The following is a 26,973-nucleotide window of genomic DNA, read 5'->3' on the forward strand; positions in this document are numbered from 1 at the left end:
AACTGGTGGGTTTTTGTTAACCCCTTAACTGTCACTCACTTTTTTGAACATAGACTTTATAGTGCACTATCCAAACTTAAATTTGTATAATTCATGAATGAAAACGTCTCTAGGTTACGTGTGTAACCCTAGCTCCCCGAGGGAACGAGATGCTGCGTCGAACTGCGCTTTGGGGAACGCGCTTAGCGTGAGCGACTCTGAATATTGTGTGTAATCAGTCCAATGGAAGAGCGTGACGTCACAGGCGGGTTGACGTAAGCGACCAGGAAGCTATAAAAGCACGTGCCGCGCAGCTGGCATCAGCTTCGAGTTCCAGCAAGTGCCGGCAGGGGTGCCGGGGGTATGGCTCCGAGACGCAGTGTCTTGTTCCCTCGAGGAACTAGGGATACGTACATAACCTAGAGATGTTCGTCTTTAGGAACTCGAGCTGCGTCGAACAATGCTTTGGGGAATGAGTACCAACGCCGCCAGAGTACCAAACCCCTGCCTAGTGTGTATCTAAAGAGCACAGCTTAGGACGAGAGGACAGAAGTGCCTGGAGTGACTGGCATGTCTAGGCCATAAAATTTAACAAACGTAGAAGGCGTGGACCACCCCGCAGCATTGCAGATGTCCTGCATGGATACACCTGCTAGGAAGGCCTTGGAGGCCGCCATACCCCGAGTAGAGTGAGCCTTGGCTCCCGACAGCGGGGGACGACCAGAGGACTCATAGCCTTGACTATCCAACGACTAATAGTCTGCTTAATAGCCTCGACTATCCAATGACTAATAGTCTGTTTAGAAGCAGGAGAACCCCTCTTGGGGTGACCGTAGCATACAAGCAATTAATCAGTTTTTCTCCACAGGGCAGCTCTGTGGACGTATGCGTCCAGCGCTCGAACTGGACACATACAATTTAGCTTCGCTTGGTCGGGCTCCCGAAAGGGAGGAGGACAGAAGGCCTGCAGCACTACAGGTCGTGGTGTAAGAGGAACCTTAGGAACATATCCTGGTCGAGGGTATATGAACGCTTTTGGTCATGCCAGGTGCAAACTCAATATAAGTGGGGGTCACAGAGAGGGCCTGAAGAACTCCTACTCTCCGCATAGAGGTGATAGCCAACAGAAATGAGGTTTTAAGTGTAAGATGTCAGTCTGAAATATCTTGAATGGGTTCAAACGGGGGTTTGCACATTGAGGTCTCAGCCTCATCGCACCGCGGAGGAAACGTGTAATTAGGGGGTGGCTTCCCAAAGACTGGCCATCGAGAAGGGCGTGGTAGGCCGCAATGGTCGCCACGTAAACCTTCAGCGTGGAGTGGGTCAACCCTGCAGAGATCCTGGCCTGTAGAAACTCCAGAACTGTACCAACTGGGCAGTTTGCTGGGTCTAGCTGGCGGTCTCTGCACCATGAGGTGAAGAGTTTCCACCTCAGGGTGTACAGTTTCCTCGTTGAGGGAGTTCTGGATTGGAGGAGGGTCTCAACAACCTCGGTTGAGAGACCAGCTGCTAATAGTTGTGCCCCCGCAGGGGCAACACCCACAGCTTCCACAACTCCGGGCGAGGTTGAATTATCATGCCCTGTGCCTGTGAGAGTAGGTCTGTCCTGATCGGTATCTCCCATGGAGAGCCGTCGAGGAGCGAGACCAGGTCTGTGATCCATAATCGGCCCGGCCAGAACGGGGCTACTAATAACAGACGGACCCCGTCCCGGCGTACTCTCGCCAGAACTCCCGGGAGCAGAGCAATAGGGGGAAAGGCATACAGACGAAGCCTCGGCCAGGTCTGTACCATAGCGTCCAGTCCCAGAGTGGTTCTCTGAACCGGAGAAAGTACACTCTTCTTGGCATTCAGTCTCAAACCCAGCTCCCTCATATTTGTGAGAACGACATCTCGATGCCGAGCCGCAACCTGCTCGGACTGAGCTAAAATCAACCAATCATCGATATAGTTGAGAATGCAGATGCCCAGCATGCGCAAGGGGACCAGAGCTGCGTCTACACATTTTGTGAACGTGCGGGGTGAGAGTGCAAGGCCTAATGTTGGTAAGCTTCGCCCCCGAAAGCTAACCTCAGAAACTTCCTGTGTGGAAAGTGAAAGTGAGAAAGTGAAAGGATGGATATGTGGAAGTATGCATCTTTGAGATTTATTGTGACAAACCAGTCCTCTGACCTGATCTGAGTTACAACATGCTTGATTGTGAGCATTTTGAACTTCAATCTCATAACTGAACGATTTAAGACCCTCAAGTCTATAATCGAACGCAACCACCCATCCTTCTTTGGAACTATGAAATACCGGCTGTAAAATCCGGACTCCATGTCTTGAGGAGGGACCATCTCGATGGCCTCCTTCTCTAATAGGGTTTTCACTTCCTGTTCCATAACCAGACCCTGCCTGAGTGGCTTTGAGGGCAATGCAGAGATGATGCTGCGCCGGGGGACAGATAGCTTGCGAGCATCTGTTCCACCCGGGGCATCGCTCTATAGCCATGCTCTCCTATCCCCAATACGTTGCCGTAGTAGTCTGACGAGGGGATGTAGAGGCGAGCTGAGAATGGGTGTTTCCACGACCTGGTGATCTCATCATGCAGGTCGGGAAAGAATGGAAGGCCCCGGCTGGGAGGTGGCTGTATCGCGCGCAGGAAGCGTTCATCGAGCTTGCTTCGCTGCGGTTGCGGCGAATGGGGTGGCGAATCCCTGTCGACCGACTCCACATCAACCACCTCGGAGGAAGAGAGGCGGAGCGTTGATCCCTCTCCCTGGGTGGAACCGCAGAGCGTGCTTCCGACTCCAGAGATTGGGCGCCGGATCTGGCGGAAGTGGAAGGAAATAGGGACTGGCCCATCTCCATTCCCTCCACCAAATCCACTTGCGAACCCCATGAGTGCAGCCGCCGTTCTGCCTCGGCAGAAGCGGGACCAGCACTGCGGGGAACGCTGGCGAAGGCCCCCTCCTCGAAGAGGGCCCTCATCTGATGTCTCTTAGTTTTCTCATCACCTTCATCTTGGAGAAAACTTTTGCAGTTCATCACACTTCAAATCCAGAAGAACTTGAAGAACTCCAACACCACCAAACCTGCAAACAATTAAAACTTTCATGCGAGACTGTATCCGGACACCCTTTCAATGACCAAAGTGTGAGTCGTCTGCCTCCCCCCTAATTATCATCGTCACCCCGTCCCTTAATCACTGCCCTTCACCAGGCTCCCGAAAGGTGTGGGTGTATGAGAGATGACGGGCGCTGGAAGGTCCAGGGTAATGTAATGTGATGTAATTGGAGCCTCATCACTGCCGCTTTTAAATGCCGAGCACACCTCTCCTCGGGAGACCGGTCTCTTCCCCGTGCATGCACGCTGGTGTCCTTGTGGATCCAGGAAGGGTGCGTGAAGGGACTCCTACGCCGCCAGAGACATGAGCTGCCGGACCCGTGGACCGGACGAGAACCACACCTGTTACACAGGCGTCGGGCCAGGAAGCTGTGCTGTCCTAGTATCTTCAAGCGCTGCACCCAGCGAGATGGATGAAGCCGCTGGAAAAAGCCCCTCACGCCCTGGACCTTAGGCGACTGGACTCCGCCCCTTACCTGGATCCTTCCTTCCTGAACACTGACTGCCCTTCAACGTACCCCGCAGCATGATGAGGACATCAGATTTCCTGTTTATTTTGCACAATTTCCCCTTTGGATACTTTTATTCCCTCTTTTGGTTATTTTTCTGTTAATAAAAGCGTCTACTAGGCCTGACGCCACACCCACTGTGTCTGTCGTTTGCTCCTCCCGCCACAAAGACAATGCGAGGATCGTACATTTAGCTAAATGAAACAGAGCTTTAATATAAGCAGTAGACCATGTTGTAAAACGGCACTGATGCTTTTTAACTCTGGTAGTTCTGACTCATTTTCCATAACTGCATTTTCTGGTTTCTCTAATGGCTTCAGTCATCCACTTTAGCTTCTCTTTTGTATGTATGTGTGAGTGTTTGTATGTTTGTTTGTTTGTTTGGACTAGTTTGTGATAGTGTTTAGTAAAAAAAAAAAAAAAAAAACTCTTGTGCACAAATTAAACTAGTTTCTGATTCAGCCTTGCTAATTAATGTCCCTTTATGATTTTGATTCTTGCTACATCCTCTAATGCATTAATAATGTATAAAAGAATTTCCTGTGGCCAAGAAAATAGAATGGATATGAACTTACACTGAATGTTCACTGGACGGACAGATTAGCTGAGGGGAATTTATTTCTGCGTGAATAGTTAATACCAGTGGCGTAGCCATGGGTGTGCCAGGGTGTGCCTGTGCCACCCACAGGGGCAGCTGGCACACCTAAAAATAGATGCAGAATTATTTTTTATAGTCTCAATATTTTTTGTTTAAAACTTGGGCTATTGTTGTTTACTTAGAAAATATATATATATTTAAATCAACCCTTTCACGCGTACGTTACAAATATTTTAACTGACCCCTTGTTTCCATGGCGACGCGTCATGATTGTCACGTGACACACCGCAGCCACTAACAGATGTATCGGTATTCGTTTTATTTAGTTTTTCATTTTTTATTAAAATATATACACAAACTTGCTTACCATGTCAACTATCTAAAATATTCTGATTCTTCGTTTAAAAATCTTTATAAATTATATTGATCTATAACGAAATGTGCGCTGCAATTGAGAGTCCTTTCAGCCAGATTTAACGTAACTTACAGCACTTGAATTCCCCAGTTTCTCCCGAAATACATGAAAGTAAGTGGCTGTTGAACTGGAAGAAGAATAGACTATCAATATTAGTGTCACACACCTGGACTCATTTAGTGTTTTTGCCCCAGTGACCCAGTTTCTGTCTTCCGTGCTTAGTTTGATTAGTTCCCAGGTGTGTCTATTCTATTCCTCATGTGTTCCATGTCCCTGTTAATTTAGTTATTCCATCCACCTGTGTTTCCCCATTATCCTTTGTACTTAAGCCTTGTCCTTTCAGTTCTGTTTTGTGGGGTCTTCATTTGCCATTTGCTACTTACGTGTGTCTACCTCTGTGCTCCATGTTGGATATCCCCTGTGTTGGATATATTAAAAGCCTTATTCCGTTTATCCTCGACTCCGTATTCCTTCAGGCAGCGTAAAACCGTGACAGAAGACCCGACCTCAAAAGAGAAAGTAGAAAACCGCGTCTTTCCCTCCGTTTTGCTTTCGTTTTTTCTCAGTCTTTTTGTTTTGTAGTGTTTCTATGGATCCCCTCTATCGTCCCGAATTCCTCATCCTTCTGCTGAAGCAGGAAGGACGTTCTCTCGAGGACCATACCAGACAGTTTATTCTATTAGCTAATGCCACCAGCTACCCGGACAACGCGCTCTGCACCTTCTACAACACCAGCCTGAACTCCAAATGCAGAGCGTTGTCGTCCGAAGATGGTCCTCGAGAGGATTTCGCCGCATACGTGGAGTGGACTCTGGCGAGAAATGGGTCACCTCTCACCGTCTGCCCCATAGAGGACCTCGCCAGCCCCACTCCCGACCCAGAGACCAGCCAGCCACCATCACGCCGCACGGAGCCAGAGCCCACCGCAGCCGCAGAGTCCGAGCCATCCACTGACAGGGAGCCGGATCTCGAGAGCGCGACTGACCAGGTGTGTGAGCCGGCAACACTGTGCATCGTGGGAGTCCTCGTGGAGATCGAGGGCATGGAGGAAAGCCCTGCCCACACTCCTGCAACTGAGGGTGAGCTGTATACAGTCTCTGAAAGTTATATGGAGCAAGTTCTGGATCTGATGGACTGGTCTACGGAGGTAATCCCTAATATTCCTGTTTCCCCGCTGGTTCCGTCCAGCCCTGATTCCCCTGTATTCCCTCCCAAGTTCCCACCCACGCCTCCCTCTGTTGTTTCTACGGTGCGAGGACGCACCTACCGGGAGGGGGGAGTACTGTACTGTCACACACCTGGACTCATTTAGTGTTTTTGCCCCAGTGACCCAGTTTCTGTCTTCCGTGCTTAGTTTGATTAGTTCCCAGGTGTGTCTATTCTATTCCTCATGTGTTCCATGTCCCTGTTAATTTAGTTATTCCATCCACCTGTGTTTCCCCATTATCCTTTGTACTTAAGCCTTGTCCTTTCAGTTCTGTTTTGTGGGGTCTTCATTTGCCATTTGCTACTTACGTGTGTCTACCTCTGTGCTCCATGTTGGATATCCCCTGTGTTGGATATATTAAAAGCCTTATTCCGTTTATCCTCGACTCCGTATTCCTTCAGGCAGCGTAAAACCATGACAGAAGACCCGACCTCAAAAGAGAAAGTAGAAAACCGCGTCTTTCCCTCCGTTTTGCTTTCGTTTTTTCTCAGTCTTTTTGTTTTGTAGTGTTTCTATGGATCCCCTCTATCGTCCCGAATTCCTCATCCTTCTGCTGAAGCAGGAAGGACGTTCTCTCGAGGACCATACCAGACAGTTTATTCTATTAGCTAATGCCACCAGCTACCCGGACAACGCGCTCTGCACCTTCTACAACACCAGCCTGAACTCCAAATGCAGAGCGTTGTCGTCCGAAGATGGTCCTCGAGAGGATTTCGCCGCATACGTGGAGTGGACTCTGGCGAGAAATGGGTCACCTCTCACCGTCTGCCCCATAGAGGACCTCGCCAGCCCCACTCCCGACCCAGAGACCAGCCAGCCACCATCACGCCGCACGGAGCCAGAGCCCACCGCAGCCGCAGAGTCCGAGCCATCCACTGACAGGGAGCCGGATCTCGAGAGCGCGACTGACCAGGTGTGTGAGCCGGCAACACTGTGCATCGTGGGAGTCCTCGTGGAGATCGAGGGCATGGAGGAAAGCCCTGCCCACACTCCTGCAACTGAGGGTGAGCTGTATACAGTCTCTGAAAGTTATATGGAGCAAGTTCTGGATCTGATGGACTGGTCTACGGAGGTAATCCCTAATATTCCTGTTTCCCCGCTGGTTCCGTCCAGCCCTGATTCCCCTGTATACCCTCTCAGTCTCCCACTCCTACCTCCTCCAGTCATTTCCTCTGCTCCATTTCCGCTGGTTCCATCCAGCCATGAATTTTCTGTTTCTCCGCTGGTTCCGCCCAGCTCTGAGTTTTCTGTTTCTCAGTTTTCTGTTTCTCCGCTGGTTCCGCCCAGCCCTGAATTTTCTGTTTCTCCGCTGGTTCCGCCCAGCCCTGAATTTTCTGTGTCTCCGCTGGTTCCGCCCAGCTCTGAATTTTCTGTGTCTCCGCTGGTTCCGCCCAGCCATGATTTTTCTGTTTCACCGCTGGTTCCGCCCAGCCCTGAATCTTCTGTGTCTCCTGTATTCCCTCCCAGCCTCCCTCTCCCGCCTCCTCCCAAACCTGCTGGTCCCTCTACTCCTCTTTCGCTGGTTCCGTCCAGTCCTGATCCTCCTGTCCTTCCTCCCACCCTTCTCCTCTCTCCTCCTCCTAGACCAGCCAGTTCCTCGTCATCCCTGCTGGTACCAGTCAGTCCCGCAGCTCACCCTCAGTCCGCGCCATCGGGGCGCGGTGGTTCGCCGCTGGACTGCCAGTCTCCAGCTCCGCCTTGGCGTGTTAAGGCCCTGTCTCCGCCTCCAGCCTCCGAGCCCTGGACTCCTCCTCGGTCCTTCGACCCAGCGGCTCCGCCTTGGCTCTTAGCTCCCTCGTCTCCACCGTGGCCTGTCATCCCACCTGCTCCACCGGGCTCCCTCGTCCCTCCGGCTCCACCTTGGTCAGTCGTCGACCATCCGCCGCCTCGGGACTCCACTCCTCTGGTTCCACCTCGTCACTCCATCCCTCCGGCTCTGTCAGGCTCCTCCTTCCCTCCGGTTCCACCTCCATCCTCGGTCGCTCCGGCTCCACATCGGTCTGCCAGGACCCTGCCTCCGCCTTGGTCGCCTGAGCCTTCAGCTCCACCTAGGCCCTCCGGATCCTCGACGTCACCCTGGCTCTGCGGCTGTGCTGCTCCATCTTGGGCTCCTCACCCACCGGTGCAGTCTCCGCCTGTCGGCCCCCTGGTGTCGTCGACCCTTCCTTCACCATGGCTCCTCCCGCCGTCGACTCCACCTTGGATCTCCGTCCTGGCTGGTCTCTGGTGGACCATCTGGCTCCTCCTGCTCCTGTCTCCTCCCTGGCTCCTCCCTCCGTCGTCTCCTCCCTGGCTCCTCCTTCTGTGGTCCCTGTCTGCTGGCCCCCTCCTGGGAGTCCGTCCTCCACCGGAACCTCCTCCCAAGTTCCCACCCACGCCTCCCTCGGTTGTTTCTACGGTGCGAGGACGCACCTACTGGGAGGGGGGAGTACTGTCACACACCTGGACTCATTTAGTGTTTTTGCCCCAGTGACCCAGTTTCTGTCTTCCGTGCTTAGTTTGATTAGTTCCCAGGTGTGTCTATTCTATTCCTCATGTGTTCCATGTCCCTGTTAATTTAGTTATTCCATCCACCTGTGTTTCCCCATTATCCTTTGTACTTAAGCCTTGTCCTTTCAGTTCTGTTTTGTGGGGTCTTCATTTGCCATTTGCTACTTACGTGTGTCTACCTCTGTGCTCCATGTTGGATATCCCCTGTGTTGGATATATTAAAAGCCTTATTCCGTTTATCCTCGACTCCGTATTCTTTCAGGCAGCGTAAAACCGTGACAATTAGACTATTAATAGACATTAACTTTATTGTTCTGCTATGTCTGTCTGATATATGAATAAAACACGTCTGCAAATTACATTTGATTAGATAGTTTTTGCTGCTTCCATAGACATCAGTGTGTATTTTACAAACTACCAATGTATTGTTTTACTAGTGATTATGTATATTTAAATGTTTGAAACCTAAAATAAACATTATGTGGTTGAAAACACTGCATACTATATATATGACAAGCTCTGAGCGCGTCCGTCTCTGGCTCAGTGCCAGCCAACGCGCAAAAGCTGTTTGAATCTGACAGTTCTGTGACACCACTGAACATTCTAAATCATACTCTCAGGGGCACAGCAATAAGAATCCAATATATGGTGCAATAATGCTGAAAATGTTAAAAAGTAATTTACATTTTAAATTATTTTTGTTAATATATCTGGCGACATTCAGTCTGCCAACCAATCAGCAAACAGCAGCTGACTGTGACCCCAGCAGTCTATGATATAAACAGATAATTTTTGTTTGCTCATTGCTAGCTAGCAATATGTCGCAGAGCTCCTTTCTTAATTTTTTTTAGCAAAAATACCTCGGCTTGATGGACAGCCGGGACACAAGGCCTAACGTTACACCTGATGAGGATGTTTCTCCCTCCACTGGCCCAACATCAACAGACAGTGTTGCCAGATTGGAAATGTCCAAGTATTGTACCAGAAGTTCAAAATTATCGCATTTGGGAGAAAATTATTACAATTAACAATTAACTACATTTTAACACGACCTGCAAATTACCACTAGGAGTATGGACGGAAGCAGTGCGACAAAAATACTATCCCATAATTTTGCACAGTAATCTGACAATGAATGTGGCACACCCAGATTTTCATATGCACACCCAGAGTCTCTTTTCTGGCTACACTACTGGTTAATACTGGCATCTGATATATATAATTGTAATGAATCATAATGAATTGTAATTGTTTATATACATTTCATTTCACATACATAGCAAATTACATATGTAATCAGATAGAGATAGAGATGTTCTCATAGCATCCCGCTCATCTGTGCTGCTTTTCTCTCTCAGTGTGGCGAGTCTGTTCTGACGGCTCTGGGAGGATGCAAAATACTGAGGGAGCTGTCTAAACTGGAGACTGAGACAGATGCTAAACTCCCCATGAAGGAGTTGGCCACAAAGTTTGAGTTTATGGCTCATGGTAGGATGTGTGATAGCCTTTGCTATTGGTGTCTTATAAAACCAGTGGTAAAAGAAAGTTTAAGCTTTTCTTCCACTGCAATTGTTTTGACAGATGTGTTCAGCACTTGTTACCAAACCAAAGCAAGTTATTCCTACAAGCTACTGATCCGCAAATCAAATCTGTGGGGTGACGCCACCTGTCTGAAGATGGCCATGGCTGCTGATGCCCGTTTTTTCTTCAGCCATGATGGAGTACAGGTCTGTTGGCATGCAGATATTCATTGTTTCTTTTGAAATAAGGTGGGTGTTTTTCTTAAACAGTTTTGTTTTTAGTCCCTGCTGTCTCAGATCTGGTGGGGTGACATGCAAAGAGGAACGGAGCTATGGAAACTTGCGCTGACGATGATCATTCCTCCTCTTGTCTACAGCAACCTCATCGATTTCAAGTCAGTACATAAGTAATGTAAATTTCCTCAGTTCAGCCTTGTCGTGACCCGTGTCTGAAGCATACATTGAAAAACACCAACAACACGTTGGCCTGCGACAGCCTATGACGTCACTATCAGTGTGACTATAGTATAAATAGGCGCTGGGAGAACACGCTATCAACTTCTTCATCTGAAGCTTGTGTCCGAAGCATGGCAGGAAGCTAGAGGACACAGTGTCTCATTCCCTACTCAGGGAATTATGGTTATATAAGTAAACTGAGACATTTCCTTTCAAGGGAACTCTGAACTGTGTCCTCTAGAAGTTGCTATGGGGAACACCACCATTCTGAGGGGAGTGCAGGCCAGAACCATGGCGAGCACAAAGTACCAACTCTACCATTTCCAGTTACCTTTAGGGACGTTAGATGGCTGTCCGTGACATTATCCATTTTGGTCAAAGGCCTAGGCTATATACCCAAACTTACCTGTTAGGGCCAGACTCCTGGGCATGGGGTAGAGTTCAAGGCTTGGAATCAAGCATAGATTCTTTTACAGGAATACAACCAAGAGCCTAGAATCATACTAAGTCTAGGACTGTCACACATGGGCTACCGCTTGCTCTTGCATAAGCTGGCTGTAGGAAATGTCTCAACAGATCCCTAGTAGCAATATCCTGTTTAAATAGGTAATCTGGGGATACATAGGTGGAGTTGCACCCAGGATGAACGGGGCTTTTACCAGCTCAAGAATGGGCACAAAGCATATGAGCATGTGACTATAACACGTCATCCTCTTCTTCATTTCCACTGTTTTGTTTGAATAGTGCATTTTGAATGTGGTAAGAGCGACCTTTATTCTATCATGGTGAGCACTAGCAGAACGTTTAGAGGATGTGTGCATCCATGTCATCATTATTTGACAGCTGATGACACACACAATCTCTGCGTTTTATGTTTGGGCAAAGAGCAATTGAGGGGGCAATTAGCATGCACTGTGAGCGCTTTCAGATGATAAAAGCTCCTCTCTAGTTTGTCCTGTGGTTCAGGACCTGCCGCTGCTGAGGCACGGAGGAGAATGAGCCTGTGGGGATCACAGGCGAATCTGGCCTATGAGTTTAACCTGTTAACCAGACCCCCCATTAGGGGACTCACAGCTTAAAGTGTCCTACCTAACTTAAAATTGTAAGAGTTCCTTACTTCATTGTGTTACACATCATTTTGGTATCTTTGGAAAGAAGACCCTTTGGGCTTTACTTTTTATCAACCAGAGTTGATAATGCTCAAAAATATTAAAAGTTAAAGACACTGAAGTGCCTTGAACATTTTTTACCACAATGATTTTTTTTTAATTTGATATAAAAATACATTAAATCAGTCCTGGAGCAATATAGAAAAGTAATGGGTTGAAAGTCACATGTCTCATGAGTTTATATTTCAGTTCTGAAGAGGAAATCATTAAAAATGAGATTCCCGCAACCATTTTTCTGAGACTATGTCTAGACCCCCCCCCACCCAAATATAAAAAAAAAAAAACTGTATTGAAGGGTTCTACAAACTATTTTAGTCATTAAACATACCACTGCGTAGTTTTTCAATTATGAAACAATAGACAGAATCTTAGACATCATATAAGTAATTTATTTGAGCACTAGAAAAATATAATAAGAGTAACTTGAGTAATAAAAATAAATAAGAAAAAAAAAATCAATGTATGCCAGTTATGGTACATCCTGTGATTGCTATAAGTGCAGCATTTACAATGATTTCTGTTCATATAATCAATTATCACGTGTTGACGTACGGATGGCTAGTTGTACTGATGGTAATCATACAAATGAGCCATAAAGTCAATAATCACACTATTCATGTAGTTCACATTGATAGCTGTGATTACACAGTAATAGCGTGCTGATTTGAACTCAAACAGATGTTAATCGTACATTTCCCATAAAACACACTCACACATATATATAAAAAACAAATAAAAAGCTGATCGCTAAGTTACGCCTACATCAGATGACAGGTGTTTCAGAGCGCGCCTCACGAGCCATCACGAGAGAGCGTCAGAATTCAAATAAACAATCTTCCACCTATCTTAAACTTTTTTTTGTGGATCATCTTATTCTGTTTGTGACACTGTAGGCTACAAAACACACAGGAAAAATGGCTGAGTAGTTTTTCCAGAGTTACATTTTTTTTCCTCAAAAATAGTTGTTTTTGCTCTATTTTGAGTGTACAGAGTCAAATTTATCAGTAGAGTGGGAGCAAAATCACAGAGTAACTGCAGTGACTCCTCCCATAACTGTTCTCTTCCCAAAGTTTCGTTTATCCGCCATCTTATTAGTCACGGCCGTTGACCGCTGCTGCTTTGCTTTCTGCTGGATGGTAAAGTAAATATAGTTTCAAAGTCTTGGTAACGTTATTCATATATTTTTCATAATATTCACCCGTTATTAGCTCAGGACATTTCGTCATTTTTTTTTTTTTTTTTTTGCATATTACATCGCTTTCTCATGTTAGCTTGAGCACTAAGTTGTGCCATGTCAGAAATAAATTAGACTAAGTAATCTTTAATGCAAACAGCTAAGTTAATATAAAAATAACTAACATTAATTGACATCAGTAAGTACGCTATAGCCTATTAACGTTAAATGTTTGTCCACATAAGTATTGTGACAAGTGATCGAAATGTGCGCCACATGCCACCACATGTACTTGACTCGGTATAGAGTAAAAGTCAACGTTAGCCGTAATTAACTTGCATTGCTGGGAGGCTATTTTGATATGCATTATTATCCCGATTCGGAGGGTTATTGTGGGGATGTAGGTATTTTCAGCATTTACAGATTTTTTTAATATATTTTGTCATCTTTGACCGTATGAATCTAGAATTTTGGGGTGTGACAATTCAGAATTCGCCGTTGACTCCTTTTTGTCCACTGCCGAACACAGTATAATAATTTGTTTCTGCTCTAACGTTAACTGTTCTCTTCCCAAAGTTTCGTTTCGTTCCGCCATTACAGTCATTGCCATTGACCACTGCTGCTTCGATTTGAGAAGATAACGTGTGTTTCTGCTGGATTGTAAAGTAAGTAAAGTCGTATTCATTTTTATAATATTCGCCTCTGTTTTTAGCTTAACGTTAGATCATTTTGGCAGTTTTTTTTATAGAGAGTGATTAAAGATCGCTTTCTCCTGTTGACTGAGAACTAAGTTATATTGAAAGCAAATAGCTAGCATATAATGTTGTTAGATTACAAACGTTAACGTTAATTGACACAGGTAAAAAAAGCTTACGATATCTGTTGATCAAATGTTCGTCCGCTAATCTTTTGTGACAAGCATCTGGAGTCGTGCACCACATGTACTTGACTCGGTATAGAGTTAATGTTAACCGTTATTGCTTGAGGCCATTTTTATGTGCATTAACTTACCCCTCTTTGTACGATAATTGTTTCTGATAGGAATGTAAGATGTTTTCATTATTTACATGGGATATTTGGTGATTTTATTACCGTCTAAATCTAGAATCTTGGTGTTTCATTTCATAATTCACTGTTTGAATCCCTTTTGACCACTGCACTGTTGCTTCACTGTATTTGCATGCATTTGTAATATGTACACTTTTATTACAGAAATCCTGGGAAGTATTTACAAGCAGAATATTAATCAGTTGAAAGGAGAAAGAGGGAAATAAACGGGTAAACATTAGAAATGGGCTTTAAATTTTAACATAATATAGCCTTACACATTAAAAATGTAAACCAAGCAACTTTGTTTTTCGTATGTAAATAAGTTCACAAATTCATTTTTTTTAAATGACATACATCATTTTGAGTTAAAAAGAAAGTTCAATTATATGTATCTTCTTTGTTTTTAACAGATGTAAATAATCACGCAACAAATAGGATATTAATTTCTTATTAAATCAAATCGTACTTATTAAAAATTCCAAGAATGGCCTATTACATTATTACACTTGAGCAGCGCGTTCCCTGGTTTGTAGGATCATAAAACTCACTCCTCCTCTGTGAATAAATCACCACGAATGCATGAGATTCATCACTGAAGTGCATGCAGATTTATTTCTCATGAGAAACAATTACCATCCGAATAAAGATATATTGAGCACCTTGCCTTAACAGAACTATTGGACAGTTATTACATATAAAAAATACCTGTTGTGTAGTGCACTAATGAATGTTCTTTTCTTCCTCTGACTGTGTGTTATCGCCTTGTTTAACTTTGTCTTTTTGGTTCTTTCAGGATGCAGACCAACAATGTTATCAGAGTGAAGTTCAAAGACAGCAAGAGATATATTTTTTCTTCAAAACCTTTTACATTTCAATCATTTTTGGAATGTGGTAAGAGATAAACTTTAACATTGTTAACATCATAAATACCTTTCAGTCTAAATTTATTATTATTTTTTAGGTAATATATTAAGTGTATGAATGTATATTATGGGATTAAAAAATAACTGTTGTAGTTCCTTTGGCATTGCTGGCTTCTGTGTCAATTTTCCATTGGTGTGTCTTCCTTTAGTTGCCAATAAATTTGATCTTCCTACAATGGATGTGAAAGTCTTTGATGACTCGAAGACAGAAGTTGATGAGGAAGCATTCGTATATCTGCTGACACGACCAGATCTTGGTGTATTAGAAATTGTCATCCCATGCACAGCAAACATTGATGGTAAATTGTTTGACATTCAGTAATATTCACCAATTCACTGATTTGCATAAGCTAATATGGCTATTGGATTAATTCTTAATAGCTGTGTAGTATGCTGCCACAGTAGCATGAACAGATAATCAGACCATTGATATGGTTTATATTGAAGATTCTTTAAGCTCAAGCTCATTAGGAGATGAAGGTACATCAGAGTCTGATGACACTGCAATGTTGATTACAAGCCCTCCTGAAAAAAATCTAGCTGAGGAACATCGTCTTGCCAAGGTAAGGATCTCCAATCTTGCCTCTGAATTACATCTATATAGAATGACTTAAAAAATAAAAATATTTGGAGCTATGTACACTTGTCAGTTGTTAATTTATAATCCCTGAACAATATCGCATCATTCCCCCTCCAGATGATTGAAGAGATTCTAAAGACCAGCCCTGGAGGTGAAAAGATTATAAACGAATATACCCGCACCAAAGGTCTGTCCGATACCCGAAGACGTGACATGGTGAAAATTTTGGTAGCACATTTAACAAATGAACATGGGTAAGTTGTTCATACAGTAGTTTGTAAATTGTTGTTTATGATGTTATGTGTTATAATTATAATTGCTTTGGTTTGTGTGTGTGTGTGTGTGTGTGTAGAACAAGCCCTTCCCGACGTTTGAAGGAAGAATATGCGAAAGGAATCATTTCCCTCTTCCCATGCTTGGCTGACCCCAGGAGCAAGCTTGGATATGTAAGTAGTAGTAGTCTCTCAATATTTTTGTTGTACCGGAGGAGGAGACATTATGTATATTGCAGAATAAAGAATATCTGCATTATAATTGATATGGCATTTATTGCCTTAATCTGGTAATGTATAACTACTTGGTCTGTTTATTGTTCTGGTAATAGGAGCATTATTACAATGCAGAAGATGGAAGTGGATATTTGGCGTGGAGAATTAAAACTCTGCAGAAAGAAGCATCAGAGGGACGGATGAAGCGTCCACGGCAACCACAAACAGGTGTGAGATTTTATGTTAAGTCAATGCTTTTATGCATCTGTAATTAAGCCACATTGTGAATGAGGTCTCATGTTACATAGCATCTCTGTTCTTTTTTTAATGCAAACATTTTTTGCATAATCATCAACATTGGGCAAATTCAGATGGCATTCTGGGATATATGCATGTTTCACATGTTATTTTGTGTCATTTATCTAGTTTTGGCATTAATGTGTTGTGCTTTGGAAAGATAAGGAACTAAACAAATTTGGTTTTCATATTGTTTTAATCACTTTCAGGTGGGCCAACTGCTGACAGACAATCCTACAAAGAAGACTGCTATTTGACTGACGACCGTCATTGTCAGGAAGCAATAGCCCTGATGAAGCATACAGCTGATGAGGCAGTGGTAAAGGAAAAGATGAAGTTAACGCTGGCCTATCGCCAGAAGCTGCTGCATGACCCTAAAAAGTCTGCTGATATTCTATCAGTTTTCTCACGATTCCTGGATATACCAGGCTTGGTATGTGAGACTTAAATTCTTAAAATATGAAAACAGACAAATATGAAATCAAGTGCTATTGTTGTTCTGCAGTAACAGAGATTTGTTAGGTAAACAAAGTCAGTTCCTTCTATGGTACCTACTTTAATTATCTTTGGCAGATTAATCAAGATTTTGGACTTTTGTTTGGTGATGCGACCTCTGCAAAGTTGTTGGAGAAGTGGTCTACCAACATAAAACCAAAGGTTATTGCACAGAGCCGTGGCCTCACACAGACTAGTGAGCTCCAAGACCTCATCCAAAATGCTGAAGCCACTGAAGTTGAAGAAGGTACCGTATCTACATTGTGGCACACTTTAAATTATTTAAAAGGGAAGTTACACATTCATGACAAGCATAGCTTTACTCAGATCTACACTTTAAATTGCAGAGAGAACTATATACATTACATAGGATTTGCAGATGCATATTTATAGTTTGAAATGGTTTTAATATGGGAGTCTGAATAACAAAAGCATCTTTGATATTTTGTAGGTAAAGTTTAGCTGTATGTTCAATATATTTGGAGGTTTAACCTAAATTCATCCACACATCTGTATTCATCGAGACTAGGCCATGAATGTGCTCTTAATACTGAATCTGTGTGCAGTATTAACTAAAATACTGGAGTGGTTAATTTATTTATACCAGCACCTCAAGTGATTTGGAGGTTATGCTCAACCCCTTCTGCCTAAATACTAAAAAATGTTTAATTTGTCTTCTGTGTTTCTAGGGTGGGACAGCGACATGTCTTCCATTCTGATGCTGGTTCACCTTTTGCCACCCTCAAGTCAAGGCCGCAAGAGACCGGGAAAGATCTCAGCCAAACAAGCATGTGATCATCTTGTGAAATTCATCAAGGTGAAGCTACTGATTTAACAGATCAAATTACACTGTTTTACAATGTTTTGTCACTGTGTGAACTTGAACTTGCTTATTTCTCAGACTTGCTTACTTCTCTAAAAGATCACTTGTCCTCCAAATTATTGTTCTTGTGGTATTCTTTTCTACTTAGCACATATTTAGTAATGATCTCCCGAAAGTGTGTAATACAGAAACTTTGGTGGAAGGCGTCACTGTGTCTTTATGAATGCTGTATATTTACTTTAAGGGCCCTATTTTAACAATCTAAACGTAAAGTGTAAAGGGGGGCCCTTATTGTTAAGTCACATTGGCACTAATGTGTTTTCATTCTTTCACAGACCGGTAACAGTATCCAAGGGCACTTGGACAGTATTGGAGAGAGACTCCAGCCGTATCTACTCGCTGTTGGGCCGAACAAAAGTAGGATCCATTCTTGGTTTATTGTGATTGACCAACATGCTCTACCCTGTAAGGCTTCTAATTCATTGGCCTGTGTTGATGAGCTTTTCAAAGCTCACTTTGTCTTTGGGACTTCATACTGTCAGGAATTGACCAATGTGTTTAGCTTTCTGCAAACCGCAGTCTATGATATAGATGTTGAAACCACCAAGGTAAATCCCAGAGTATCCGAGTTGAGAGCTAGAATCCTCCAGTGAGCAGATGATTTGTTTCATTTGTAAAAAGGGGCATGCTAATGCCAATGCCCTTATAAGGCACTTCAAGTTAGTTCATGGCCTTTGTCCAGGAAAAAGTCTCAAGTTAAAATGTGCTCAAAGAGGTTGTTCACATGTTTACCATAGTTTTTCTGGATTACGAAAGCATCTCAGCAAGTGTTGTGCAATTGACCGTTCACGCATTGATTCTGGTGAAAGCTCATCCACCGCCAACTCCATTTCATTAGATGATGTAGGTGTTTTATCAAACCAAAATCCGCCTTGTGAGTCTGCACTCTTAAAAACAAATATAGTAAACAGTTGTGCAACAGTGGTGGCTGAACTTAAAGTTGCTGGTGTCGCAGAGACAACTATTAACTATGTTGTTGGTGCTCTAGAAGAAGTGATTGGAGATATTCATAGTGAAACTCAAGAATCAGTGAAAAACAGCCTATCCTTAGAGGAGCCCATAAAAAGTGTTGTCGAGTCTCAAATAGATCAGTTTTTTGAAAAAATACAAAATCCTTTTGCGACATTAAACACTGAAAGCAAGAGAATGCGGTACTTTTCAGACAAATGGGGGAAAATAGATCCTGTTGAATATGTTCTTGGAACAAGATTTGCAACGCGGCGTAACAGAACAACTGGAACTTTTGCCCAAACCATTGTTAAGGATAAATTTGTATATATACCAATTCTTGAGACTTTACAGTCCATTTATAGACACCCTAGCATTACAGATATGATGGCGAGAGATTCACAACAAAGACCAAATTGTCTTTATGACATACACGATGGAGAATTCTTTAAGAGGCATGCACTCTTCTCAAAACAAAGACATGCAGTTCAGATCCAGCTTTTTTTTGATGAATTTGAATGCTCAAACCCCCTTGGATCAAAACGAGGAATACATAAGTTAGGAGCTATCTATTTTACCCTTAGAAATATTTCCCCTAAATACAATTCGAGTTTACTAAATATACATTTAGTCACTTTATTTCATGCACAAGATATCAAAACCTATGGGTTTGATAAAATACTAGAGCCACTTGTCCAGGATATCTCAACACTGGAAACCATTGGAATTCAGATTCCTTTATTTGATCAGACAGTTTATGGAACCATTGTCCAGGTTACTGGTGACAACCTTGGTGTCCATTCCTTGTTTGGTTTTGTGGAATCATTTAGTGCCAGGTACTGTTGTCGCTTTTGCCTACTAGAGAAAGAGGACTTTCAGACAGTGTTCAGTGAAGATAGTCCAAAGATGACAGTGCGAACTAAAGAACTTCATGCTGAACACTGCCAGACGATGCAGAGCAATCCCAGTCTGCCTTATGTAATGGGAGTAAAAAAGTCTTGCCTTTTAAATTCGTTGCAATATTTCCACACAACTTCAAATTTTTCAGTCGATATTATGCACGACATATTAGAGGGGGTTGCTCAATTTGAGATGAAATTACTAATTCAGCACCTGATAGAAAATTACACCACATCAGCAGAAGTAGACAGAAGAATTCAGAGTTTCAACTATGGCTTCATGGAACAAAACAACAAACCTCCTGGTGTACAATTAAGAGAGGGTTCCAATGACTTGGGCTTAAATGCCACTCAGAGCTGGTGTTTATTGCGTTATCTGCCCATCATGTTTGGAGATCTTGTGCATCCTAATGATCAACACTGGTATTTGTTCATTTTATTGCTTCAGATAGTCAGTATTGTGTTTTCTTCAGTTATATCCACTGGTATCACCATTTATTTGAAACATCTGATTACAGAACACCACAGTTTGTTTAAGCAGTTGTTTCCTGATAAGAACTTATTGCCAAAGCATCATTTTATGGTGCATTACCCCAGTTGTATGCAGAAAATTGGACCACTGATACATAGTTGGTGTATGCGTTATGAAGCGAAACATAATGTTTTTAAAAAGCAGCTGAAAAGCTTTAAAAACATAACGAAAACATTAGCAAAGAAACACCAGTGCCAAATGGCTTACATTTGGCAAACATTTGATCCTAATGCCATGAAATTTGGTCCCGGGAAAATGGTCCCATTGAATGAAATGGAAGTTGGTGCTGAGATGGCTGGAAAACTTAATGTGCCTGTGTGGACTAAGGTCCTAAATGTGAAGTGGGTCAAGCGCTGTGGAAACACTTATCGGTCAGGGTTGGCAGTTTGTGTTCAAGTTCAAAATGACATGCCTGTGTTTTATGTAATCCAGAATATTGTTATTAAAGATGAGCACATCCTTTTAATAACAACTGCACTGAAAACAATGTGTTTAGATGAACATATCCATGCTTACAAAGTTGCACATACCACAGAAGCACCTTATGTTTTGGAGATTAAGGATATTTTGCACCACAAGTTGTTTGACATTCTGATGTCTTATGGTTGTGATTCTGATTTGTTTATTGTACCATATAGTTTCATGTAATTCTTTTTCATCTCATCCATTGTTATCATTTTTTTTTTTTTTCACAATTACAACATGATGACACATTCACAATGACAAGTGAATTATGTTTAAGTGTAATGTTGTTTGAAGAGGAGGAGCTTGAAAAAATAAAATTGAGACATGAGTATATTGTTTGTTGTTTTTTGTTTTATTTTAATACTGAAAAGCAAGTAATTAATTTTAAGGCTTTTTGAGGGTAAAATATGAATGGTGTAATTCAGAGGAATAACTCTGGATAGAGTTACTTATTCTTTGTAGTTCACACATAACTGATGATAAACAACTCCGGAGGGGAAGTAAATTGTGGTAGAGTAAATTTGTAGTTCCTCTGAACAGAGTTAAAAAGTAGCAAGAGTCAATTTCATGTAGCACTGAACTGAGTAAAATAGTACAAGAGTTAATTTGAAATAACACTAAATAGAGTCAAATATAACATGAAAGAGTAAAATATGAACACTAAATTGAGCAAAATTAACTCTGGAAAAACAACTCTATCAAAAGAGTAACTTTTACTCTTTTTAGAGAGGGACCAAATGTTATCTGGCATAGAGTAAAATTTTCTTCAATTTGAGTAAATTTTACTCGGTCAAATTTACTGTGCATGACGTTTTTTTACTACCAAGATGCAGTTTTGAGTGTGAGTTATTCCGTAATGGACACAAACAATACTGTCCTCAAAGAACTGGAACCAGGGATGTAGTGGAGGCTAAACGCACGTAAATGCCGTTTACGCACCTTCCAAAATTCGGAAATCGCGTTTACCCACCTCCAAAGTGCGTTTATCCACCTCTAAATTGAGTTAATCCACCTCTAAATAGCCTAAAGTTCCTATGACATTTTGAATTAAGCTTTTAAGTCGTTTTAGTTTCATATTGACTATGCATAATTTCCTGGATGTCCGCCTAGGTCGCCCTGAGGGGCTTCCTAGTCACCAGGATATCCCCTTTTACTAAGGCATCAAGTGGGAAATATAGGTGGCATTTAAAAAAACCTTCTTCGGTAATGCTGTCTCAGGCAGTGCTCCCCTTTCCACAGAGGGTTGTATTTGAGCTTGCCTCTCCCATTTGGCTCAGTACTTCCTGGCATCTGATGCTTGGGAAGCTTTAAGTACACATGCTAAGCTCTGTGGACTTGCTGAAATCCACATGGTGGTAAGTATGCACGTTGAACACTTTGCACACTTTCTAAAATCCACATAAGTGGTATGTTTACATGTAAAACTCTGCCCACTTTCTAAAATCCTGTATGGTAAGGGTTACGCATATTAGCTCCGTTCCCTTTCTCTGAATTGGTTTGACCCCCGTACCTTGGGCTCCATTCAACCAGTTAGTCTATTAATACATTTTGAAGCATCGCTCCTTTCAGCATTGAGGGTTATTGTGAGCATGGTGCTTCCTTTCGGGCACTTGAGTTCTCTCCCCTTCTGAGGAGCTGAATTACTCGCTCTGTGGGCTGTTCTTGTGAGCACGCTATTCCTTTCTGAATTTCGGAATTCTCCTCTCATGTGAGAGTTGAGTTCTCAGTTTTTCCAGAGCACCTGGAACCAGCAGCATCAGGTAATCTAGGCCCTTCCTCCGCCTCTCTAATGCGCTGAGTTTTTGGCTAGCTTGCAATATGCTTACACTTCTGATTCTAAAGCCCAGTTCACACCAAGAACGATAACTATAAAGATAACTATAAAGATAACGATATTAGGGTCCACACCAGCGAACGATATCTTCTGTTTATTCTGAGCGCACATGTGTCTGCCGCTTTAAATCCTCGAGCTTGTTATAGCATGATGGATTCTGATTGAATGTCAATGTTTGTATCGTTCATCAGCTGGAAAAAAATCGTTCTGAAAATGATTCAAATGATACCGTTTCTCTATGCCTTTATCATTATAGTTGTAGTGTGGACTCTGCTATTCTTTAATATTGAGAACGTTTTTAGAACTATATCTTTATTGTTTTCTTTATAGTTATCGTGCTTGGTGTGAATGGGCCTTAACGATCATGCTGTAGGTCGAGCCCCCTCTCTCGTTGAGAGCTGGGTTTATGTTCCCTTAGCTAGGTAACCTGCTGTTAGCCGTTCCAGCATTGGAACATGCTGTAGGTTGAGCCCCCTCTCTCATTGAGAACTGGGTGTGTTGCTTTCTCAGCTAAGTACATTACTGCTAGCTGTTCCAGCATTGGAACATGCGGAAGGTCGAGCCCCCATCTCATTTGAGAGCTTGGTGTTTGCCCCTACCCTCAGCTAAATATTAACTGCTAGCTACTCCAGCATTATACCATAGGTTGAGTTGATGACTCTCAAACATACTGTATTGGTTTTGGGATGTAACATTCAATCTATGAGCTGCTCTTTCAGAGTGCCACAAGATCCCCTTAGAAAAGTATCCTTAAATCCATGTTATGGTAAGTTTGCACGTGAAGTCTTTGCACACTTTCTAAAATCCATACTGTGGTAAGTAACACATGCTAGTACTCTGCTTTCTTTACTTAAACTTATATGGTAAGGGGTTCGCGGTTGCTTTGTGCCCATTCTAGAGCTGGTAAAACCTCCATTCATCTTGGGTGCCACTCCACCTATGTATCCTCAGATTACCTATTTAAACAGGGTATTGTTACTAGGGATCTGTTGAGACATTTCCTACAGCAAGCTTATGCAAGAGCAAGCGGTAGCCCATGTGTGACAGTCCTAGACTTAGTTTGATTCTAGGCTCTTGGTTGTATTCCTGTAAAGGCTCTTGGCTGATTCCAAGCCTTGAACTTTACCCCATGCCCAGGAGTCTGGCCCTAACAGGTAAGTTTGGGTATATAGCCTAGGCCTTTTGACCATAATGGATAATGTCACGGACAGCCATCTAATGTCCCAGAGGCAACTGGAAATGGTAGAGTTGGTACTTTGTGCTCGCCTTGGTTCTGGCCTGCACTCCCCTCAGCATGGTGGTGTTCCCCATAGCAACTTCTAGAGGACGCAGTTCAGAGTTCCCTTGAAAGGAAATGTCTCAGGTTACTTATATAACCATGATTCCCTGAGTAGGGAATGAGACACTGTGTCCTCTAGCTTCCTGCCATGCTTCGGACACAAGCTTCAGACGAAGAAGTTGATAGCGTGTTCTCCCAGCGCCTATTTATACTATAGTCACACTGATAGTGACGTCATAGGCTGTCGCAGGCCAACGTGTTGTTGGTGTTTTTCAATGTATGCTTTAGACACGGGTCACGACGAGGCATTCCCTATAGTGACCCCTAGAGGACACAGTGTCTCGTTCCCTACACAGGGAACCATGATTAAATAAGTAACCTGAGACATTTTCTTGCATCTTTCCTTAAATTATCACTATGCTTCATGTTTTTGCATTTAACATAATGGCTTTTTTAACCCTGCTAAAACTAACTAATTGACAGGTTACTTACCTGTCAAGACTTCTCAAATCCATATTTTATAATATAAAAAACTTTATACTATACAGTATTGTTCAAAATAATAGCAGTACAATGTGACTAACCAGAATAATCAAGGTTTTTAGTATATTTTTTATTGCTACGTGGCAAACAAGTTACCAGTAGGTTCAGTAGATTCTCAGAAAACAAATGAGACCCAGCATTCATGATATGCACGCTCTTAAGGCTGTGCAATTGGGCAATTAGTTGAAAGGGGTGTGTTCAAAAAAATAGCAGTGTCTACCTTTGACTGTACAAACTCAAAACTATTTTGTACAAACATTTTTTTTTTCTGGGATTTAGCAATCCTGTGAATCACTAAACTAATATTTAGTTGTATGACCACAGTTTTTTAAAACTGCTTGACATCTGTGTGGCATGGAGTCAACCAACTTGTGGCACCTCTCAGCTGTTATTCCACTCCATGATTCTTTAACAACATTCCACAATTCATTCACATTTCTTGGTTTTGCTTCAGAAACAGCATTTTTGATATCACCCCACAAGTTCTCAATTGGATTAAGGTCTGGAGATTGGGCTGGCCACTCCATAACATTAATTTTGTTGGTTTGGAACCAAGACTTTGCCCGTTTACTAGTGTGTTTTGGGTCATTGTCTTGTTGAAACAACCATTTCAAGGGCATGTCCTCTTCAGCATAGGGCAACATGACCTCTTCAAGTATTTTAACATATGCAAACTGATCCATGATCCCTGGTATGCGATAAATAGGCCCAACACCATAGTAGGAGAAACATGCCCATATCATGATGCTTGCACCTCCATGCTTCACTGTCTTCACTGTGTACTGTGGCTTGAATTCAGAGTTTGGGGGTCGTCTCACAAACTGCCTGTGGCCCTTGGACCCAAAAAGAACAATTTTACTCTCATCAGTCCACAAAATGTTCCTCCATTTCTCTTTAGGCCAGTTGATGTGTTCTTTGGCAAATTGTAACCTCTTCTGCACATGCCTTTTTTTTAACAGAGGGACTTTGCGGGGGATTCTTGAAAATAGATTAGCTTCACACAGACGTCTTCTAACTGTCACAGTCCTTACAGGTAACTCCAGACTGTCTTTGATCATCCTGGAGGTGATCATTGGCTGAGCCTTTGCCATTCTGGTTATTCTTCTATCCATTTTGATGGTTGTCTTCCGTTTTCTTCCACGTCTCTCTGGTTTTGCTCTCCATTTTAAGGCATTGGAGATCATTTTAGCTGAACAGCCTATCATTTTTTGCACCTCTTTATAGGTTTTCCCCTCTCTAATCAACTTTTTAATCAAAGTACGCTGTTCTTCTGAACAATGTCTTGAACGACCCATTTTCCTCAGCTTTCAAATGCATGTTCAACAAGTGTTGGCTTCATCCTTAAATAGGGGCCACCTGATTCACACCTGTTTCTTCACAAAATTGATGACCTCAGTGATTGAATGCCACACTGCTATTTTTTTGAACACACCCCTTTCAACTAATTCAACTAATTGCCCAATTGCACAGCCTTAAGAGCGTGCATATCATGAATGCTGGGTCTCATTTGTTTTCTGAGAATCTACTGAACCTACTGGTAACTTGTTTGCCACGTAGCAATAAAAAAATATACGAAAAACCTTGATTATTCTGGTTAGTCACATTGTACTGCTATTATTTTGAACAATACTGTATATGTAACCATGGACCACAATCATATGGGTATTTTTTTAAAATTAAGAATTATGTATCATCTGACAGCTGAATAAATAAGCTTTCCATTTATTTATTATTTATGGTTTGTTTGGTTAGGACAATATTTGGCCAAGATACAACTAGAATCTGGAATCTGAGGGTACAAAATATATATATTATATTTTATTATATTATTATAAATATATATATATATTGAGAAAATCTCCTTTAAATTTGTCCAAATTAAGTTTTTAGCGATGCATATTAATAATCAAAAATTAAGTTTCAATATATTCATAGTAGGACATTTACTACATATTTTCATGGAACATGATATTTGCTTAATATCTAATGATTCTTGTAGGGCTGAAATTATTCCTTTTTTTTTATGTGACACAACGCGTTTACGTCACCCACAAAGCGGAAGGAGACACAAGCGCTGCGTCCGAGATCGCATACTGCAAGGAGTCAGCAGTGTTTTGATTTGAGAGCATGGGGAAACGTAAAGAGAACGTCGTGGCGTGTGTCCATTGAAAGATAGAGCTGGCATACCACTACTAGGGCCTTATGATTTCCGCGATGCAGAAAACGCAGATGGAATCACGGAATCCAGTCATAAAAACTGAATTCACAGTTTAACGCAGAACGCACAGAATTTTCCAAAGTTTGAATGAATTAATCAAAAATAGGTCATTGCACTTACATCAAATCATGATATGAACTAATATCTGTAAATATTAAGCCGGAACAGTCTATTTAAATATGAATCCTTCATGTTCTGCGTGTCTCTGTTAATTAATGAATGGAGCAGGAGCACATCTTTCTTTATTAACACACACTGAAGTGCGCCTGACGCTCGCTGTAATTTCAGTGTCTGCTGTCTCACTAAATTAGGACGTGAACACATGAACAACACATCTCCAGAACTGCTCTGACAGTCACTTCATGAGCATTTGACAGTTTGATTTGAGTAAAACTAGCATCACATCACATACACAGAACTGTAAAGGTACGCCAACCCGTCAAAATAAAAGTCCAGGTAAAGACTATTGTTCAGTAAATCCCCTTTGTTTACCAAAAAGTTAATTTACAATAATTAAAAGATACATTAAATTAATGTATTATGTGTTTAATGTTTAATGTGCATCTCAGAAAATGCTTTATTTAAAACCCCAACTGAATGGCACTTAAATGCACATAATTCATCTGTCAACTTTATTGTCATTGTTCACAGTACAAGTACAGACAGACAAAACAATGGGTAATAATTAAATGTTTATTTTTGATGTATGCATTGCATTATATGCATGTAGAAAATAAAAATATTTTTTTTCTAAAAAAGGAAACTTAGTTGTTAATTTTAAGAGATCCAGGAGTCTTATTTTCTCTCGCATAATTAATATTGCACTTTAATTAAGCAAAAACACATTTTATCCGATTACTCGATTAATCAGTGGAATTTTTGGTAGAATATCTGATTACTAAAATATTCGATAG

General features: G+C 42.2%; 2 protein-coding genes across 3 annotated transcripts in view; both read left to right on the forward strand.

Moving 5' to 3' along the window:
- The window catches only part of LOC127968946 (transient receptor potential cation channel subfamily M member 4-like), a 100,077-nt gene that overhangs the window by 50,032 nt on the left and 23,072 nt on the right, over window positions 1–26,973 (forward strand). Inside the window, exons 14-16 of the mRNA XM_052570446.1 lie at window positions 9,665–9,794; window positions 9,888–10,033; window positions 10,109–10,221. Of these exons, the coding sequence (XP_052426406.1) occupies window positions 9,665–9,794; window positions 9,888–10,033; window positions 10,109–10,221 (389 nt within the window). The remainder of the gene's footprint in view (window positions 1–9,664; window positions 9,795–9,887; window positions 10,034–10,108; window positions 10,222–26,973) is intronic.
- On the forward strand, window positions 12,361–20,516 carry LOC127968947 (uncharacterized). 2 transcript variants are annotated; one of them, XM_052570449.1, is made up of 12 exons: window positions 12,361–13,290; window positions 13,838–13,903; window positions 14,469–14,566; window positions 14,748–14,897; window positions 15,046–15,161; window positions 15,296–15,432; window positions 15,531–15,624; window positions 15,783–15,894; window positions 16,173–16,396; window positions 16,537–16,705; window positions 17,148–17,275; window positions 17,617–20,516. In XM_052570449.1, exons 3-12 carry the CDS (start codon window positions 14,470–14,472, stop codon window positions 17,932–17,934), a joined length of 1,545 nt encoding a protein of 514 aa, XP_052426409.1. In that variant the 5' UTR covers window positions 12,361–13,290; window positions 13,838–13,903; window position 14,469; the 3' UTR covers window positions 17,935–20,516. The 2 variants fall into 2 exon arrangements, with proteins under 2 accessions (XP_052426409.1, XP_052426408.1); XM_052570448.1 differs by lacking the exon at window positions 13,838–13,903.

The sequence above is a fragment of the Carassius gibelio genome, chromosome B12 (genome assembly GCF_023724105.1).
Source record: "Carassius gibelio isolate Cgi1373 ecotype wild population from Czech Republic chromosome B12, carGib1.2-hapl.c, whole genome shotgun sequence".
Classification (NCBI taxonomy): Eukaryota; Metazoa; Chordata; class Actinopteri; order Cypriniformes; family Cyprinidae; genus Carassius; species Carassius gibelio.

Coding starts and splice junctions, on each gene's coding strand:
- LOC127968947 (XM_052570449.1), top strand. CDS start 14,470: ATGCAGACCAACAATGTTATCAGAGTGAAGTTCAAAGACAGCAAGAGA. Junction 14,567..14,747: donor TCAATCATTTTTGGAATGTG/GTAAGAGATAAA, acceptor GTCTTCCTTTAG/TTGCCAATAAATTTGATCTT. Junction 16,706..17,147: donor AGCCACTGAAGTTGAAGAAG/GTACCGTATCTA, acceptor CTGTGTTTCTAG/GGTGGGACAGCGACATGTCT.